Here is a 19,228-nt window from a genome sequence, read left to right as displayed (position 1 = left end):
AATCACAGCTCTATGGAGCAGTATCAGACTCATATTCTGACTAGAATTGAGTAGGACTACGTCAGGCTAGCACACTGTTACAAGATGAGGACCTTTTTTTTACTAATTTGTTTGCCGCTACTGATAAATCCAAAAATCTGACAAAGAATGTGAAGGACCAAAGAGAGGACATCTACACAGAATTGGACTGGGTTATAAGACCAGCTTCAGGAATCTGACAAGTGGAAATTATTCAACTAAGGCCACTCATAAGTTGAAACTGCAGCTTTGTCCTAAACTCTCGTGATTTCAGGACGAGTTTCAAAGGCAGCATGAGACTTCAACAATGTAGAAATAAAGTACATAGATCTACATATTTTAGGAGCTTTATTCTAAAATCATGTTCACAGTAAAGTAAAAACATTCCTGAGTGATTTTAGGAAAGACGGCTTCATGATGCCGTTCATCCAGATTTTTCACATATTTCATCTTTACACCGTGTGACTCTGTCTGTCAAATAAATGCAAACATATTTCTTCATAAAAAACAAAAAACAAAAAAAAACTAAGGCTATTTAAAATTATCCAACCTTCATAAAAACCCAGCAGCTGAAAATTATCAGTTTGTTCCTATATAGACATGTTTTTTTTTTGTTAAATCATAGCCGATATGCATGACTGACTAAACTACACTATAAGCTGTTTCCTAACTTTATTAAACGATGAGATGAAAATGTTGTTAGGAAACATAACTCTTAATAAATCACGTTAATCGTACAAAAGGAAAAGCCTATTTTCTGCTGCAGCTCTGGAAAAAGAGAAGCTGAAATAATGTTTACCAAATTTGATAATGTTCCTTTCAGGTTTGAAAGGCTAGAAATCAGTTTTTACTGTATGTTTTATCCAAAAAATTCACAGGAAGTTAATTGAGGTGAGATACAAAGTCAATAATCAACAAATCATATCAAAATGAAAAGGAAACTTTCTGCAAACATGTATTTTTTAAACAAATTAAGCAAATGGTTTCTGTAAAATGCCACCAAAACATATAGCCTATCTTATTTAAGCTCCTCCTTTATTATTGAGTCATAATGTAAATATAGACCATGTTACCTTTAATTTATTGTGCATTCATGTGGTTAATGTCTGTGAAATCTAAGAATTAAGAGCACCATTGGTAGAAGCACTGCTTTTAACACTTTACCTGTACAGCTTCGCTTTAGATTCGGCGGAAACCACAGAGATTATTTTAACATGAGATTCGGGAAAAAAGGCTGTGGCCAGATGACTAAACTTTGGAGGAAGAGAAAAGATCATCTCTACTATAAAGCAAGAAATTAGAAGAAATATGCTTTTCTTTAATTAAAATTGAAGGATGAAAATCGAAATCATGCTTCTAAATCACTGTAACAACCCTTGCAACCATCATTTAGACAGGGGGTGGTATTTTAGGTGCAATGTTTGTTAATTTCACGAAAAATGTATACTTTTCAAACACTTTAGATTTATGCTTGAAAGTTGGATTGCTTCTTTACTATTTTTGTCAAATGGTCAAAATGGTAAATGAAACGAAACAGGTAGAAACCCAGGCACTGAAACCAGCAGGCTGAGAGGAAAAGGAAAAGATAGGCTGTGAGGGGAAAGACTGCAGCAGAGAGATGGAGTGGTGTTCCTGCACCTGATTGATGTGGCTGCTGCTGTCTGAAACGCTCAGACTGACAGCCTGGAGTTAATGCAGGGAGCAAGAGTGATCTATCAGAGCTGGAGGTGGCTGTCACGTTCTCTCCCCACACCACTAACTTTCATTAACAGCCCTTTAAAAACAACCTCGTCATACACAAACATGCACGCACACCTTTGCATGCAGACGAAGATTTATGACAGAACTGGAAAACTCTGCAGAGGAGAGAGGATATCAACCGTGACACCAGGGTATATAAGGATCTACTATTCAAAGCACGGTGAGGCCCGCGGCGTTGTTGAGCCCGACGTGATCGATGCGGAGTCTCTGACGGCGGTTCTGCAGTTTTAAACGATCACTTGAAAATGTCAGGGATTCAGCTGATCCAATTCAGCTGAACGTCTGAGTGTCACTAATAATCCCTTCATTAGCAGAAAAAGCAAAAACAGATCTTCAGTGGCGCTGTGGGAAAGGATTTGTGGCATTTCAGAGATGCAAAGCAGTAATTACTGGGGAATAAAGGCTTTGATTTCAGCAAACAGCAACATTGACATCTAAACACTTTGATAAAGTTTTTGTTCGGGAATATTTAGAAACTTACCCTTTTTAAAAGGATATTGATAACATAAAACAGAGATTTGATCTTAATTTGCTCAGATTATGTAGTCTGGCTCGATCTCAAAGTAGCAAGAAATGAGACAGTAAGGAGGTTCTCATCAGACAGTACATCTGGAAGAAGCTTATGTCCCTTCAGTGTGTGAAGCACGATGCTGCAGATCTTCTCTACAGCAGTTGTGGAGAAGGTTCCTGCATCATCTGCTGGAGGAGCAGCAGGGTCAGTGGTTCAAATGGGAGACGGATGTTTAATAAAATACAGACCATAATGGGCAACCTGAACAACCTCTTCACCAAAACTCTAATAAATAATTTTTAAATTATATTTAAAGAAGTTGTTCCTGACATGAGCTGCATCTTTGGTAATTTCATTAAAATCCTTTCATCCATCCATCCATCCATTTTCTGACACGCTTTATCCCGAGTGGGGTCGTGAGGAGAGGTGGTGTCTATCTCCAGCTGTCTAAGGGCGAGAGGCGGGGTATACCCTGGACACGTTGCCAGTCCATCGCAGGGCAACACAGAGACAAACAACCATTAACCCACACACTCACACCTAAGGAGAATCTAGAGAAGCCAATTAACCCAACAGTTAACACACTGGGCAGCTCAGGAAAACCCTTTCATAGGTTTCTAAATAAGGCCCTGCATGTGTCTGCAGCCTCTGGTGTCTGTTCTGCGCACACCTTCTTCATTCACAGTAGCTGATCTGAGAATTCAAGCGAGGAAGGGCTCACCTTTCCTGTGTTTTTGTCCTCAGTATGATACTTATGGACTTCTTTGAGTCTGCTGCAGAAGCTTTCAATAGTCAGTGCTGCCACCCTCAGGTTTTGGGGGGAACTCTTTTTTCCACCAAATACTGTTAAAGGATTCTTTAACAAATTCTTGCAATCAGATTATGATGTGGATCATTGCCAAGCTTTAATGGATTCTCCTTTGGACTGAGGTGCACCTTTGGTTAAGATTTTTTCTTCAAATCCATTTACAACTTTTCAAGTTATAACAAACAAACAAACAAGACTAAAACATACCCTCGTTGGGGGAGCTTATAAGGCTTTAACAGAGCTAAATGTGAAAAACGTAAAGTGCTGTGAATACTTTCTGGTGGCACTGTTTATCAGTACAGAAAAAAACTGTGGAAACAGTGTTTCAACATCTCATTGTACTAAACGTTCATTCAAAGTTCTGTTTGCTGAACTCAGTTTTCTCCAAACCAACGCGTCTGTTGGGTCTGGAAGCAATGATCTGGGAAAAGTGAAGCAAACAAAGATAAACAAAGGCTTAAAATGAACTGAGATACGATCTCAGACAGTTGTATTTTCATCCATTTAGAGGTGGTAACAGCAGAATAACACAGATCTTTGATGCCTACATCCCCTCTTAAGTTTGAACCTGCTCTTTAAATGTGTTCCTCCCATGGCATTTTCTCCGTTGGCTGCATGCCACATGTTATTTTGGAGACACAGCTGTTGCAAGATGCAACAGATTAAAATGAACACATCGTCAACAGCATCTAAAGATGGAAAGATCAGAGCATGATGAGTCAGAGTCGCCTCGCCCAGCGGATCTGAGCGAAAGGCTCTGAGAAAACCCATCAGCTGACAGCAAACGGCAACACAAACACGCTCCATGTGCGGTTCTTGGTACATCCCAGCACAGAGATTGTAACAGTGCAAATTTAGGCTTGTTCACTTGTTTAAGATGAACACAAACACGGAGCAGACAGCAAAATTAGAGCAGCCCTCAGATTTCTGGGCAACAAGCGTCCCGGCACATGCCAAGCCGACAGACAGGGTGCAGCTTCCGAGTCCAAGAGACGATCAGAGGGAGAGTTGGCAGGCTGCGCTGCTGGCAGGCATTGATGGTAATGATGCTTTGATTGGGACTCAGAGCGAGGCTTCAGAGACATGAGAGGGTCAGGCTGATCACTCTCGGGCACACAGAGTCTATCTGACGGCTCCTCAAACATGGCGCCTCACATCAAAGACCGGGCCCAGTCACCCCCCTCCAAGCTCCTGCTAGCAGAACCTTCAGTCACTCCAGAACCCGACCCTCATCAGGAGCGCCCGAACGCACCCTGCAGCAGCTCTCCTGGGATCCTCACGCTTTGCAAATTGACGCTTTAAAAAAAAAAAAAAAGCTGCCAAAGCTATGCGATGCGGGGCAACACACAAATTAGCATGCCGTTTCATTTTGACAGTCAAACACAGATCCCGATGCTCTCTCTCTTTCCTTCCATCAACAGTTCTTTTTATCAAACACTCATTTAAGTTCTGTTTGCTAAACTCCGGCTCCCAAACATCACCTGTCAAACTCAGAGATTCCAAAGCTCTGACTTTTGTTTCTTTTTTAATATTTAGAGCAGCATATTTGTGCAGACCCCTCCCCAAACAGCTAAAATATGAAAAAAAAAAAGGAATTATGGCAATCACCCAAAAACAATGTAATCCATGTTTTAAAAACGTATCTTTTTCCTAAAAGTAAAATATAAACCCAATAAATTAGTAAAAACAGAGTGATAGTTTAATAAAAGACTGCCATCCCAACACTTAAAAGCTTAAAACCCTTAAAGTAGATTCATCTTGTGTTACAGCAGCTCATGCTTACATCTTTTTACATTTTCTGAACCTTTATTCAAGAAGAAAACTGAAACTAATCCAGGTGGGTCTGGAATGAAAAGCATTGTGACCTTGAGGCAAAGCATCTAATGTCCATTTATGAGCACAGTGAAAGATCTGTAATGATGTGGGCTTCTCAATTATCTTTTTAATACAACTGACAATGAATAAATGTTAAATCCTGAATCCTAGCTGTTTCTCTGTTAGCTGAAGCCACTGAAGGAGCTACTGCCACCCATTACTTTTTACGACTTGTTTTAACACTTTGTTTTATAAATGATTTTAAGATTTTATTGCTTGTCTTTAGAGCTTTGAATGGGATGGCTCCTCAATACATTACCAATCTCCTCCAGATTTACTCTCCAGCACGTACTCTGAGGTATGAGGGCCATGTTCAGCTAATAGTGCCTAAGACGAGGCTTAAAACCAGAGGGGATAGAGCCTTTGTCTGTAGTTGGCCCCAGACTTTGGAATACTTTGCCCATCCATATACGAACAGCCCCCACAGTGGAGTGTTTTAAGTCTCATTCTACAGGGTTCCTACAGCATAAGGCAAGTTAAATTCAAGACTTTTTAAGACTTTTTAATGCCACTTGAAATAAAAAAGAAACAANCCATTTATGAGCACAGTGAAAGATCTGTAATGATGTGGGCTTCTCAATTATCTTTTTAATACAACTGACAATGAATAAATGTTAAATCCTGAATCTTAGCTGTTTCTCTGTTAGCTAAAGCCACTGAAGGAGCTACTGCCGCCCATTACTTTTTACGACTGATTTTAACACTTTGTTTTATAAATGGTTTTAAGATTTTATTGCTTGTCTTTAGAGCTTTGAATGGGACGGCTCCTCAATACATTACCAATCTCGCCCAGATTTACTCTCCAGCACGTACTCTGCGGTATGAGGGCCATGTTCAGCTAACAGTGTCTAAGACGACGCTTAAAACCAGAGGGGATAGAGCCTTTGTCTGTAGTTGGCCCCAGACTTTGGAATACTTTGCCCCTCCATATACGAATAGCCCCCACAGTGGAGTGTTTTAAGTCTCATTCTACAGGGTTCCTACAGCATAAGGCAAGTTAAATTCAAAACTTTTTAAGACTTTTTAATGCCACTTGAAATAAAAAAGAAACAAGAAAAACCCGCTTGTGACAATTTAACCCAAAGGTTTACATTAACATAAACCACTGCACTAATGTCTCAAATTTTGAAAAACTTCCCATACAGGAAGAAAGCTAAAAACAAACAAATGACAGAAATATTTTAACAATTATTTAACTGAATTCACAAACTTTGTTTTAGCAGGGAACAAAATAAATCAGTTTTAAAGCCACAACATAACCAGAGCTAAGTCTTTTTTGCAGCTAAAAAAACTCAATTTTGACGCTTTGTGTTTCGTGCTTTGCATGTGCGACTTCCCTGCCTTAATTCCCATCGTTCCGAGCTTGAATCGCTTCTTGCACAAAATCCACTGTGCCTCATATGTGTTCCCTGGTTTTAGCCATGGAGAAAACTTTTGGCTGGATAGACAATTTTACATTTTACATTTACACTTGCTCATATTTTCCAGACAAAAAGTTAATGGCGCATCTCCCAAATGTCCCGGCTGTAACAACGCTTTTATCGGGACGGAACCAATGATGGCGAGGCGTTATTTATTTATTTATTTTTTTTATTAAAAAAATGTTTTCAATTTTAATGTTTTATTTAGATTGCAAATGCAAAAAAGATAAATTTTAACACCGATTAAGGCCTTAGTTTTATTTTGAAGAATTCAATGCCTTTTAAGACTTTTCAAGGACCCGTGGGAACTCTGCTTTAATACCCACTTTTACTCTTTGGCTTTTAACACCACATAATTGTGTGTTCCTCAATGTCCTTTTTATTTATTTATTCATTTTGAACTCTCACTGCTTTTTTTTTGTGCATTTATGTTTTTTTTTTTTGTTAATTTGTTTTTATGTGCAGCACATTGGAAATATTTTTGTAGTCCAATGTGTTATATAAGTAAGGTGGATTGGATTTATTTAACAAAGAACCCCTGGATCTGTGCTTCACAGTCCCTATTTTTGTTTCTGCTTTCTCTTCTCAAACTCAGTCAGTTGAAGCAGAGAGCCGATCAAAGCCGATTAGATAAAAATAACAAATAAAAGTTATTTTTTCAGTAATAATAACGTGAACTTGCCAGCATTGGTTGATTTACAATATATGAATCAGACTTAAAATCATTATTTTACATACAATGATGTATTTCAGATTAAAGGCTGATTTATACATGTAAGAAAATTAAACTACAATAAAAGATCAACTAAAAGTTTTTATTTCACCTTTACTATGGCTGCCTACAGTCATTAAAGGCTGTGAACACAAATTTCCTCACGTAAATTTATCAAAACTGACTGCTGCTGACTAACTCACTGATGATTCAGGTGGATCCTCCGGCTGAGAGAATACTTTATTTTATCCTCTGCATCTCATCCCAGATCTTAGTTACATTATGGCGAGGCAGAGCGTATCTGTAATTCTGTTGCACAACTCTGCGATGCATAATGAAGACCTAATTGAATCCAGACCCGCCACAGATGGATTAAACTTATCTCACATCAGCCGTCTCTGCCAGTAAACCTGGATAAGGATCAAACAGACAGATTTATTGAGTCTTAATGGGGCTGACCTGATGGTGCCAGAAATGAGCCAGTGTCTTAGCAATGCACACCGCTCCTGTGAGGAAGGAGGATTTTATTTTGCATGGAAAGAAATAACTTTCTATTTAATAATAACAACCTTTGTTCATTTTCTGCAACTTCAACACAGATCGGTGTTTTTTAAGGTAAAACAGTGAAAACAATCACTTGACAGCCATATTATTTGAGTTTACATCAAAGTGCATACAAATACTCTGGAAGAACAGAGACATTCACTCTTTTATTAAAGGTTGCAAGAACAAAGTGCTGTCTGTCCGCAATATTTTATACTCCTAGTAAGTCTATACAGGTCCCTCCCACTGCAGCAAAACCACTTCACAGATACCACAGAAGTAGTTCTGCTTCGATTACAGCTGCCAGACCACAATGATGTCATATTGTTCCAAAAAATGCAATTGTTTTAGAGAATGTTTAGGGATTCCTGCATCCCTGCTGTTTCCAACCAGCACAGCCTGATTGCTCAGTTGCAGCTTTTGATGGCTTCTTCATACATCCAGCTGGAACATTTTCTCAATATATCCAGATTTTCTTTAAACGTTGTTTCCTATCAACCACTCCTCCCTCTAAAGTGCACCCTTTCATAGTGATACTTGGACATGGCTTTCTCTTTGATCCTTTTTAGAGTATTTTTTTAACTTTTTTCAAACTTTTCACTTCACTCTAACCCACAAATCACCTAAAGACCCCGAATCAACTCTTGACAACCTGCAGAAACATTAAAGTGAACCTTCAGACACTTTGCTACAGGCTATATTAATCACATTTGTNTGTGCGGGCTGCTTTAAACGGACCGTTCGTATGCGGGCTGCCTATATACGGACCGTTCATATGCGGGCTGCCTGTATACGGACCGTTTGTATGCAGGCTGCTTTATATGGACCGTTCGTATGCAGGCTGCTTTATACGGACCGTTCGTGTGCGGGCTGCTTTAAACGGACCGTTCATATGCGGGCTGCCTGTATACGGACCGTTCATATGCGGGCTGCTTGTATACGGACCGTTCATATGCGGGCTGCCTGTATACGGACCATTCGTATGCAGGCTGCTTGTATACGGACCGTTTGTATGCAGGCTGCCTGTATACGGACCCTTCGTATGCGGGCTGCCTATATACGGACCGTTCATATGCGGGCTGCCTGTATACGGACCGTTTGTATGCAGACTGCTTTATACGGACTGTTCGTATGCATGCTGCCTGTATACGGACCGTTCATATGCGGGCTGCCTGTATACGGACCATTCGTATGCAGGCTGCTTTCACAGGATAGTGATCAATGTCACATTGATGAATATTTATGATCATTTGAATCCCTGATCAGGAAGGGTGGAGATTCTGTCTAAAATTGGAGTGGTAGAAGAAACATTTTGAGAAACTGAAGCCTGCTTCTATCTTCATTTATCTTGAATGAATCTTGAGTGAAGTTAAAAAGTTTTTCCAGAGCGTTTTACCTGAACATCTCTCCGAGTCCCTTCAACATTCCTTTCTTTGGTTTTCCTTTTTCCTTCTCCTTTCCTCCGTCCTGCTTCTTCTTCTCTTTCCCTGTTTTGTCTTTGTCCTTCTTCTTCTCCTCCTTGCTGCGGTTGGTGCCATTGACCAGCGGCTTTTCTGGCCCTGGGGACAGCGGGGTCTGGTCTGCCACAGTGGAAACAGAGTCCCTGCCCGATCGTGAACTCTCCTCTGTGTCCTCCTCCACTGAGAGCAAGAAACATGGGAATCAGTTACAGTACAGATTGCAACCAAAAAGTCTTTAAAACTTTAATGCATCGTAGTTATAAATGTGAAGTTTCTGACAAAGTTAAACTACTAGAGTTCTGCTTTCCATTTAAATGGAAACCATTAAAGTGTAAAGACACTGGGAAATGACTGAAAGCAATACATTACTTTTTCCTCTAACTATAATTGGATAGTGAATGCATTTAAAAAATAATTTGCTTCTTTAACTCCTTTCAGATTTATTTCCTTTTTGCCATCCTGTCCACCTTAATGTTTCAAATCAACCAAGAAACACTTAACATTAAATTTATCCCAAGTAAATAGAAAATGCAGCTTTTAAACTGTGATAACAAAAGGTTTCTAAAACCATCTTGTTTTGAAGGTGTAAAAGCTAATTCCTGTTTAATTTACCGGTATATATATAGCAGACTGGAAAGTGCGCGTGCGTGAAAAGTCTGTTTAAGGTTATAGTACAAACTTTGCAATCAGAAGCAAGTCCAAAGACTTTGACTAGACCATTTTGAACCTTGAATGTCTATTTGGGAGGTAAAAATGCTGATGTGTTTTCAATAATTTTCCTGCTGCATAACCAAAGCGCACTTAATCGTAGGAACACTAACTAACTGCTGGATATGCACCTCTATAGTTGTCTTGCTACAGAAAACTTCAGTTTCATCAATTATGCCGAGTCATCCGTGTCTGGAAGCAACAAAAAAAAACCCTGATCACCTCCATGCTTAACTGCTTTATCAGGATACAATGTTTATTGGTTTGTTTGGATAAAACAGGGAAAGTCTGTCTAAGATTTCCATTCAGTTCAAACTCAAGTCAATATAAAACAATTTAATAGACCTGTAAAAAGTGAATAAATAATAAAAATTTAAACACTTTATTTCAAAGCCTTTACAGACATTTGATATTTAACTCAAAAACAGTAATGTTCTAATAATAATATTAATAAATCATTGTAAAATAAAGGTTTGTCTTTTAGATGATGAAGTGGATCAATGTTTTAATTTTAGCGTTGATAGAATAGATTAGTTTCATCAAAATTGATGAAAGGATTCATTTATATAGATCTAATTACACCTAAGGGAATACACAATTTGTAAAAAGCTAATATGCTACAATATTCTGAATTTAATCTTAGGGGCCTTTAAGAACATTAATGCTAAACTTTCATTCATTTGTTTTACCTGATCCATAATAAGCTAAACATGGAGTGTTTTAGGGAAAAATAAAAGTATGGTAAGGTTAAGGTTACATAGTAAGGTTTTTCTTATTAAATGAATGAACAGTTTTCAAATTTCTTGCAGAATATCAATTGATTTTGATATTCCTGAATATTGTTGAGACCCAAGAACCAGTTTGAGCTCACCCTTCATTTGTGTTTTCTTAATTTAGCCAAGTAAAAAAGGAAAGAAAATGTAGACTTAGCTGCACCAAGCACTGCTGCTGCCAAGTAAAGGGCGTGTTACAGTCCCACAGCAGTGTGTCGCAGAAACAAAACAAGCCGGTAAGGTACCAAACAGGAAATACTAATACCGGTAGATTTGACCAATCAGAGGCCTCATGTCTGCGGTCACCTATAATGTTGAAGAGGTACAGCAGAGTGTCTGGGGAAGGGGCAGGGGCATATCTGCGTTAACTGCGACACACGCAGACGACCTGGTTTCTGAGTATAAATCAGCCTTAAATGTTGCCTAATATCTAAATCAATTCAACTCATCTAAAGTTATATTTACAATAAAATTAAAAAGAAAGCAAACACTGTCACAATGAAAAAGTTCAAACTTGGGGTTCCACATTTTTCAGGATAATTGTAAAAATATAGCTAATATTTAAAGAGAAAATCTCCATCTTTTTCCCATTACTGTGACAATTTTCAGATCTGTCCAGGGACAACAGATGAAAAATAGCCTTTTAGCTAATTCTGGTGCATTAATTCTGCTTTTTAATGTACACTGTCCCTGTCAAATAAATAAATAAATAAATAAATTAAATTAAATAGAAAGAGTCTTGATGGACCACCAGCCTGGCAGGGACTGCAGATGGAAATGATGCCTAAATCTGACACCTTTACACGTTGCAAGGTTCATCTGCATTTAATCTCATAATAGATCAACCAAGTAACAATTAAAAACAATGCTCAAACTAAAATAGGGATGTATATGATATCCAGTATGGTTACAACCTGAGTGATTAAAAAGCCATAGCCGAAAGCAGTGAGACCTCCTGCTGCCAGATATCAGGCATTAGTCATTCTGCTGTCACTCCCATGCAATAAGTTTTAGTGAAAAACACTCCAGGACTGCTTTGTTAGGACTCATCACAGTTAGTGTTATATGCAAAAACAATCCAATAACAATTACATCCTTGGCATAAAATTCCAGGAGTCAGAGGTTGTTCAGTGGAACCCCAGGAATCGTTTCTGTGAAAAAGAATTCAGATCAAATGGATACTGTGGCATCTTACAAGTCTCCATGCCCTCGTCGTCATCCTCTAAGGCCGCCGGTCGGTCGTAGGATTTGTCGATAGCTGCTCGGAAGCTCTCGTTGCAGCCCCGCCCCCTTATGATGCGAGGCCGGGGCCTGTGGAAGGGGAGGTCCCCGTTGAGGGTGACCTCTGCAACAGCAGTCTGGAGGCTTTCAAGAGAGCTGGACTTCTTTAGCCCTAGTGAAGGTCCAACATCTTTAGTGGAAGAACCTGATGGAGACCATAAAGAGGAACGATAGAGAGGAACTGAAGCAAAATCATTTCAATAACTTCATTTACTATATTATCATTACAATCTATCATATAACAGCACTTAATGCTTAAATCTGGAATGTTTCCAGTGTTTTCAGGGAGGGACCGATATTAGGGAGGAGTCAATTCTTAAATATTTTAAAAGTAAGTCAGAGTCGAATCAAGAGTCTTTACAATTAAAGTTTAAATTCATTGGAGCCTAACGAGTCCCTTTACTCATTTTTAGAGAAAAAAGTCAGTGGCAGGTCTTAAAACTCGGCTGTGAGAAGATAAGAGTTTCTAGTCTAGACGGCAACTCCAAGTCCTCTTAAATCTTTATGGTTTTACCCTTTAATAAACAGAGTCAAACTTTTGGATCTGAACCTAAATTTGTGACATTAGCTTAGATTATTTGATTCTAACAGAAGAAAACCCAGTTAAGAACTGAGACTTTGTGTTTAAGAATAATCTCAATAATAAACCTTTATCATGGTGTGTGTTTAACTCATAACTCTGTACTTCCTAAACCTTGACCTGGCATATTGTTAAGTCTCTTAATTAAGTTTAGCTTTACTAATTTTTATTGAGTTTGACGCATTATTAAATTACTTGGAGGATTCATTAGCATTTAAATGCAATTTATGGCCATCCTACACATTTTCCACATTTGCTTAACTTCAACAAAGTCATAGCTTAAAAACAATTTAAAACTAATCAATGTCAAATAATTACCTGATATTTGAACATTCATATTAAATTATTTATCATTAAAATGATGAATGATCCAGACATAATGGTGGAATATTACATTAATTGGTACTATATGTGAACAAATGACTAGAAGCCTGATTTATTGATTTATTTTAATCAAACACAAATACTAATATCTGAAAACTACTAGACCTACAATTATTTTCATTATTTGATGCAATATTAATTTCACAGAACAATAAGACATTAAATGAAGAGGCTGTTTCAGCAGAAGTACTGATTTATTTAGTAAAGGGTGTTTGGGTTTAAACCCATCCAGCCTGTATTAAACCTGAAAGGTCCTGAAAGGGATCAAAATAGTTCTTCAGAGGTTCCAATGCTGCTGAGGAAGGACATTACAGGAGAAACACCTCGTCCACCTGAACAGATGTACCCTCCTAAGGGATGACGAGCAATAAAAGGCGACACCAACATGCTGTAATTGAACCAGGATATTGTTTTCGAGATGATTGTGTGTTCACGTGTCATTCCTCCTAACTGACTGCAAACTTCATTACAACACCAGGCTGTAAATTAAAATAACCATCAGCAAAACTGGAAAAAACATGACACTTTAATTAAACTCGGAGAAATCAGTCGGTTCTAATCCCCATATGGCCTCTTTTACATGAGCGGGGCGGACGCAGTGGGAGTAATAAATGAAAAAAGGTGATGAGGGATGGAAGCAAATAAAAGAAAGAGTTCTCAGTATCCTGGGTCAGTTTCATTTGGAAACTGGGCGTTGCACTGCTGACTGATGAAAAAGGACGAAGACGTCATAAAGACAGAATGTAAATCCAAATATAATACATTAACAGGAGCTAAAAACAACATTTTGAGTAGTAGCTGCTTCTAATATTGTACTGATAGGGATTTAATAAGGCTATATTTAGAATAAATGTACTAGGTGTTATTTATTTGTTGGGACTGTGAGGCTCTGTTTGTGCGTTTAATTCATTTGTTGACATTTTGCCTGAGTTAAAGTCGGTTTCTTTGAGCTCTTTAATAAGCATAGTATTTATTTTTTATAAATTCAACCTATTGGGTTAAAATAGAAACCCAGTTTTTCTATAGATTCATTCAAATCTTCATATTTTTCAATCTAGTCCATCACAAAGCTCAGATGTTCTACCCGGATAATCTTACAGTTAATTTTCCCCTTAATTAAAATATTTAGCAGGTAATGTCTTAAATTTAGCTGGACAAACACAACAATAAAGTAATGGCATCTGAATGAGATGCTTTTCATTTGGTGGAGCCACACATGACTTAGGGAAAAAAATGCCATCTGACTTGTTGCTATGGTGATTCCCACCACTTTTAATCAGAAACCGAATTAAAGCAACCTTGGACACTATGCCAATACAATCTACAATGAAACCTTGACTCAGTAGCAGTTAGAATATTTTTTTCCAGCTTTGGAAACATAAATTGAGCTGTAAATTCTTTTACCAACCATCTATGAGCAATGGTCGAATACCTATTCAGTTTTTGTTATCGTTCAGATTTAATCTTTTCATCAAGGTTACATTTAGACACTGGTATTTAAGGCTCCATTTATAAGGGGACATTTTATTTAATCCAGTTCAAGAGAAAGAAAGGAACCAATGTTTTAATTTTATGTCTAATGGTCGTTTTGTTAAAAATATTAGTGGAGTGTTGGCCTAGTGGTTAGAGCAGTGGGACTGTGCTCTGAGAAGGTTGCAAGAACCCATATCAATCCCCACAGCCTGCACTGCGGGTCTCTGAGCAAGACCTTTAACCCCCATTCTGCTCTGTGGCTCCCGCACAATGGCAGCCCACTGCTCCCCAAGGGGATGGCTAAATATGTAGAGAGTGAATTTCTCCATTGTTTGACCAATCAAGTTCAATTTCTATTTCAATTTGTAAAATGTGAGGATTCAAACTAACTACAGTTAGTATGAAATGTTTTTGTTAATCATGGTTTAAAACATTTTTTAAATCCTATTGTGATCTTTTGTTTTAAAAGCTTTTAGCTGATACATTTGGAGAAAATATCAGCTGCGCTGCTGCCATCAACGCTTTGTTTATAGATGTTGGAGATCAGCCTATTTTCCAGTGTAGTCCTGTTTCTCTGACTGTGACTGGCTGGATGTTCTCTCTTCATCCTCTGGCATGGGAGTTGGCTGGGAGCTCGTCTGCCTGGCTGTGTGTTTCCTGGATGGGGCCGCCTTTTACAGCTGCTTTTTGTATCTCTGCTTCTGTCTCCTTGAACCCCAGTCGGCCTCGGCAAACGGCTGCTCACACTGAGCCTGGTTCTGCTGGAGGTTTCTTCCTGTTAAAAGGGAGTTTTTCCTCTCCACTGTCGCTAATATCATGCTTAGTGTGAGGGATTGTTTTTGAGTCAATGAGTCGATGGTTTTCCTTAGAGAGAAAAGTTTGAATCATTTTGACTGTATGATCAGAATTGGCGCTATATAAATAAAGTGAATTGAAATCCTCCATTTTAAATCTTAATTAGGAAAATTTGTTAACACGCTTCAATTTCATATCAGAATATTTTCAAGTACTCAATGTTGAGTACTTGATATTGCCGAGGAAAAAAAAAACTGAATAAGACACAGATGGAGGCAAAAAAAAAAAAAACACTCAACTGGAAAATTGAATACATGCAGAGCGAACAAGCCTGTGGGTTAGCGGCCTCCCATTTATTCCCATCAGCCTGTCCTGTTCCCTTAATGTCTCAGCGAGAGCCACGCTGATGTGCTTTCCACGCTGCACATCCACTTTATTTAAAGGCACTATCTGCTGCCATTCACAACAGTCACACATCGGTGACAGCATTAAGAAAAGAAAAACAAATAAATGAGTAATTGACATATTATTGGGGATCTGAAAAACAGCCGCAAACAGGAAAACTTTCCCCGACTCTGAACTCGCCAAATTGATTTCTTGTGAAACTCTGCTCAGTCAGGTACCTGCTCACAAACAGGAGATAAACAGGCTTAAAGAAAACCGGCCGCCTGTTTTATATAGGGAGAAAAGAACTTAACCGGCAGGTCAGACAACGATGTTTAGATAATAGCTCAAATACATCACCTCATATCTGGCAACCGGTCGGTCAGTATAATCAACCGCTATTCAGGCAGAGTGGGACAGCAGTTCATCTTCTTACAAACATTATCCTTGTAATTTCAGCTCCGACGGCCTTGCCATAACAAATAAAGACGGATCACGAAGCAGCCGGTACAAGAGGAGGACCATCTCAGCTGCCAGAAGCAACTATTGATTCAGTCTGCAGAAAATAAGTCACGTCGTTTGATTTCACTGCCTCGTTTAGTTCTCTGCAGTTAACTTTGGAATGACTTTAAATTACAAACTTGGCTCCACTGATGAGGGATGCTTTCTATAAACTTTATAAAGTCAACTCACACAGAAGTGAATTGCTATCAACAAATAAGGAAACAACGGCTTAGCTAAAATGGTAGGTAATTTTATTTAGATGAGTTTATTAAAATGATCTTGATTACATTAATTTGCGGCACTCTCTATTACTAATTAAAGGAGAAATCTGGTCACATTCAGAATACAAACTTCTGAAAATACTTTAAGGATGTAATTATTGCATACTTTTCAACAAATAAGTGATTTTAATTAAGAGTAATTTTCATTTGAATGTGCTTTACTGGAGAAATCCATTACTGCCACCTACCGGTTTGTGACGTCACGGTTTGGTATTGGCTGTTAAGCAAGTCCCAGTGCTGTATCTGGTGTTTGTAACAACACTCTATTATCCATGATGGTGATGACCAGTGCACTATGCGAAGCAGGGAGTAACGGATTAATTATGTGTTTTGTCTGTGGCCAGAAGTTCGCTGGCAAATCTTCCCTCTTCAAGTTGGCAATTCAATGATGAATCGGTCCTTGGGGGCTCATGAAACGGAAAGGTGACATTTTTTTTATTTTTATTTTTTTCACTTTTACCTGATGTATTACAACTTCCAACTGCCATGCACGTGGGCATTGTCAGTTTAACTATAGCTCTCACAAATTTCAATGGTGAGGAACTCTCAAAATCTTAAGTAACTGTTGTTGATTGCAGATGTGTCAGGTAGTTTGCGCTGATTTTTGCTGTAAAGTTGGGAAAATGGCGCTAGGCTTACTGCACCGTGACGTCACTGCCAGAAGATGTCAGGAGTGAGGTGTTACTATATTTGGACAAAAACATCCGTTCCCGGACTCAGTCATTGTGACGAAAATTATTATATATATATTTTTTACTGATTAACGCTAAATTCATCAAATCACTGCAAACGTAATAGTTTTAAGTATAAATAATGATCCATTGATCATTCCTTGCTGACCGGACTTCTCCTTTAAGGTCTAGTCTAGACAAAGGTTAATGAATATTTTTTCTAAAGACAATAGAAAAATGATTTTCTATCACTTAAGAAATGTTTTAATTTCAGCAAATGTTTTAAACCATCCATATTAAAATGGCCAGTTTTTAGAAAATCTAATGTAGTTTCCCTCTTATAACTGTAAACTTTGTTAATTAATGACAATGCAGAATTCTACAACAACCTATTATACAATTGTTGACTTTTAAATTTTTGTTGCAATCGCTCAGACGAAAGCTTTTCTCAGAGATTAATGACACGTCTAGCAGATCCTGAACAGTTCAGCATTGTCCTCTGTCTCTGAAGTGGTCCCATTCTCCATGTGGCAGCGGTCTGTATCAATAAACTCTTCAGCCAATCACAGAGCAGGACTGTAGCGTATGTTAAATACCATAACATGGCTGTCATAGTCTTTGGTTACAGCAGGAGGGCTGTGTTTTGACCTGTGTAAATGGACCGTGGATCATTTATATTCAGGACAAAACACAAATTATAATAAATGGTAAAAAGAAAAACTGACACCAGGCAGTGGAAAAGTAAAATAAATCCTGAGGAGGGATAATTCTGTTAGCTAAACCTACTTTTGGGAGAGATACACCGTAACAAATAAAACAATAGAAATAACCTGCTTTTTATTAATAATATACCAATATGTTTTTCATTAATATTGTACATTCCACCAGAATTTGTCTTCTGCATTTAACCCATCAGCATGAGGGAGCAGTGAGCAGCGCCCGAGGGACAACATGAGGGGCTTACTTGTTCAAACCATTTGGCCCCCTCTGCCCCAGCAAATTGTCTGGGGAAACCCCAAATAGAGTCCCCCCACTACCAAAAATAATATAATCCAGATCCCCAATGGAGAATTTATAAAGGTCAGAGCAGCCTGAGTGCAATGGCTGGGCCATGTTGGTGCACCAACTTCATGATTAATGCAACCCTACTGCCACAAGGTCATATTGGCTCACTTTCATTCATGGGAACTACAGCAGCCATTGTGCTTTAAAATGACTAACATTGGCTGATACTGATGTTGATGCTAATATAACATGTATCCCAACATGAAATCCATCTTTGCTACTCTATACAAATGTTATTTTGCAGCAGCAGGATCAATAGCGGCTCTCTCAACTGATTTTTATGCTTCTATATACACCATAAATATGAATGGGGGAAAAAAAGTTACCAATGTATGCATTGTTCATGTCTAATAACATATTCAGCAGACCGTATTAGAAAATCAATGTGCAATTTATTATAAAACCCTTCAATGATCTAAAACTGAAAACTTAGGAGTTCAGTCCGTCAAAAAGTTAAAGACAAACAATTGTTCAAACTGCTACTCTGAGAGGCACCCATTACTAATAGGCTAAATTGGTTCTAACTAATGTGGGGAGCGTTGGCCTAGTGGTTAGAGCAGTGCGCTTCATCCCCAAAGCCTCCATTCTGGGTTCCTGTGCAAGACAGTTAACCCCACACTGCTCCCCAGGCGCCGCACAATGGCAGCCCACTGCTCCCCATTGGGGATGGCTTAAATGCAGAGACTGAATTTCCCCATTGTGGGACAATAAAGGGATTTACAATGAATCACTGGATTGGGTTTTCATGGATAAAGATCTTGACTTTGATCGAAGCTATCAGAGGTTTCTTTAGGTTTACCTTTTCTTTTCCGGGCGGCTATAAGAAGCAGACTCTTCTCTAGTAAACATTTAGTAAATATTTCCAGGATTAAAGGACTAATTTCTCAGCATGATCTGGAAAAACTAATCCATGCGTTTATTTTTAGCCGAATTGATTACTGCAGTGCAACGATGTTTTCACAGGTCTGCCTAAAAAGTGGACCAGACAGCTGCAGCTGATCCAGAACGCTGCTGCTCGTGTCCTCACTAAGACTAAGAAAGTAGAGCACATCACCCCAGTTCTAAAGTCCTTACACTGGCTCCCTGATCCAGAACGCTGCTGCCCGTGTCCTCACTAAGACTAAGAAAGTAGAGCACATCACCCCAGTTCTAAAGTCCTTACACTGGCTCCCTGTATCTCAGAGAATAGACTTAGTTCAACTTTATTTTTATTTTTTTTT

General features: G+C 38.6%; 1 protein-coding gene across 1 annotated transcript in view; it reads right to left on the bottom strand.

The window, feature by feature from the left end:
* pard3 (par-3 family cell polarity regulator) overlaps positions 1-19,228 on the bottom strand; it is a 337,809-nt gene that overhangs the window by 93,186 nt on the left and 225,395 nt on the right. Inside the window, exons 19-20 of the mRNA XM_015380465.1 lie at positions 11,786-12,016; positions 9,046-9,289 (exon numbers count right to left, since the gene is read on the bottom strand). Of these exons, the coding sequence (XP_015235951.1) occupies positions 9,046-9,289; positions 11,786-12,016 (475 nt within the window). The remainder of the gene's footprint in view (positions 1-9,045; positions 9,290-11,785; positions 12,017-19,228) is intronic.

The sequence above is a fragment of the Cyprinodon variegatus genome, unplaced genomic scaffold (assembly GCF_000732505.1).
Source record: "Cyprinodon variegatus isolate N-32 unplaced genomic scaffold, C_variegatus-1.0 Scaffold215, whole genome shotgun sequence".
NCBI classification, from domain to species: Eukaryota; Metazoa; Chordata; class Actinopteri; order Cyprinodontiformes; family Cyprinodontidae; genus Cyprinodon; species Cyprinodon variegatus.
The sequence above is the reverse complement of the archived record's forward strand: the minus strand, read 5'-3'. Positions and strand labels throughout refer to the sequence as shown.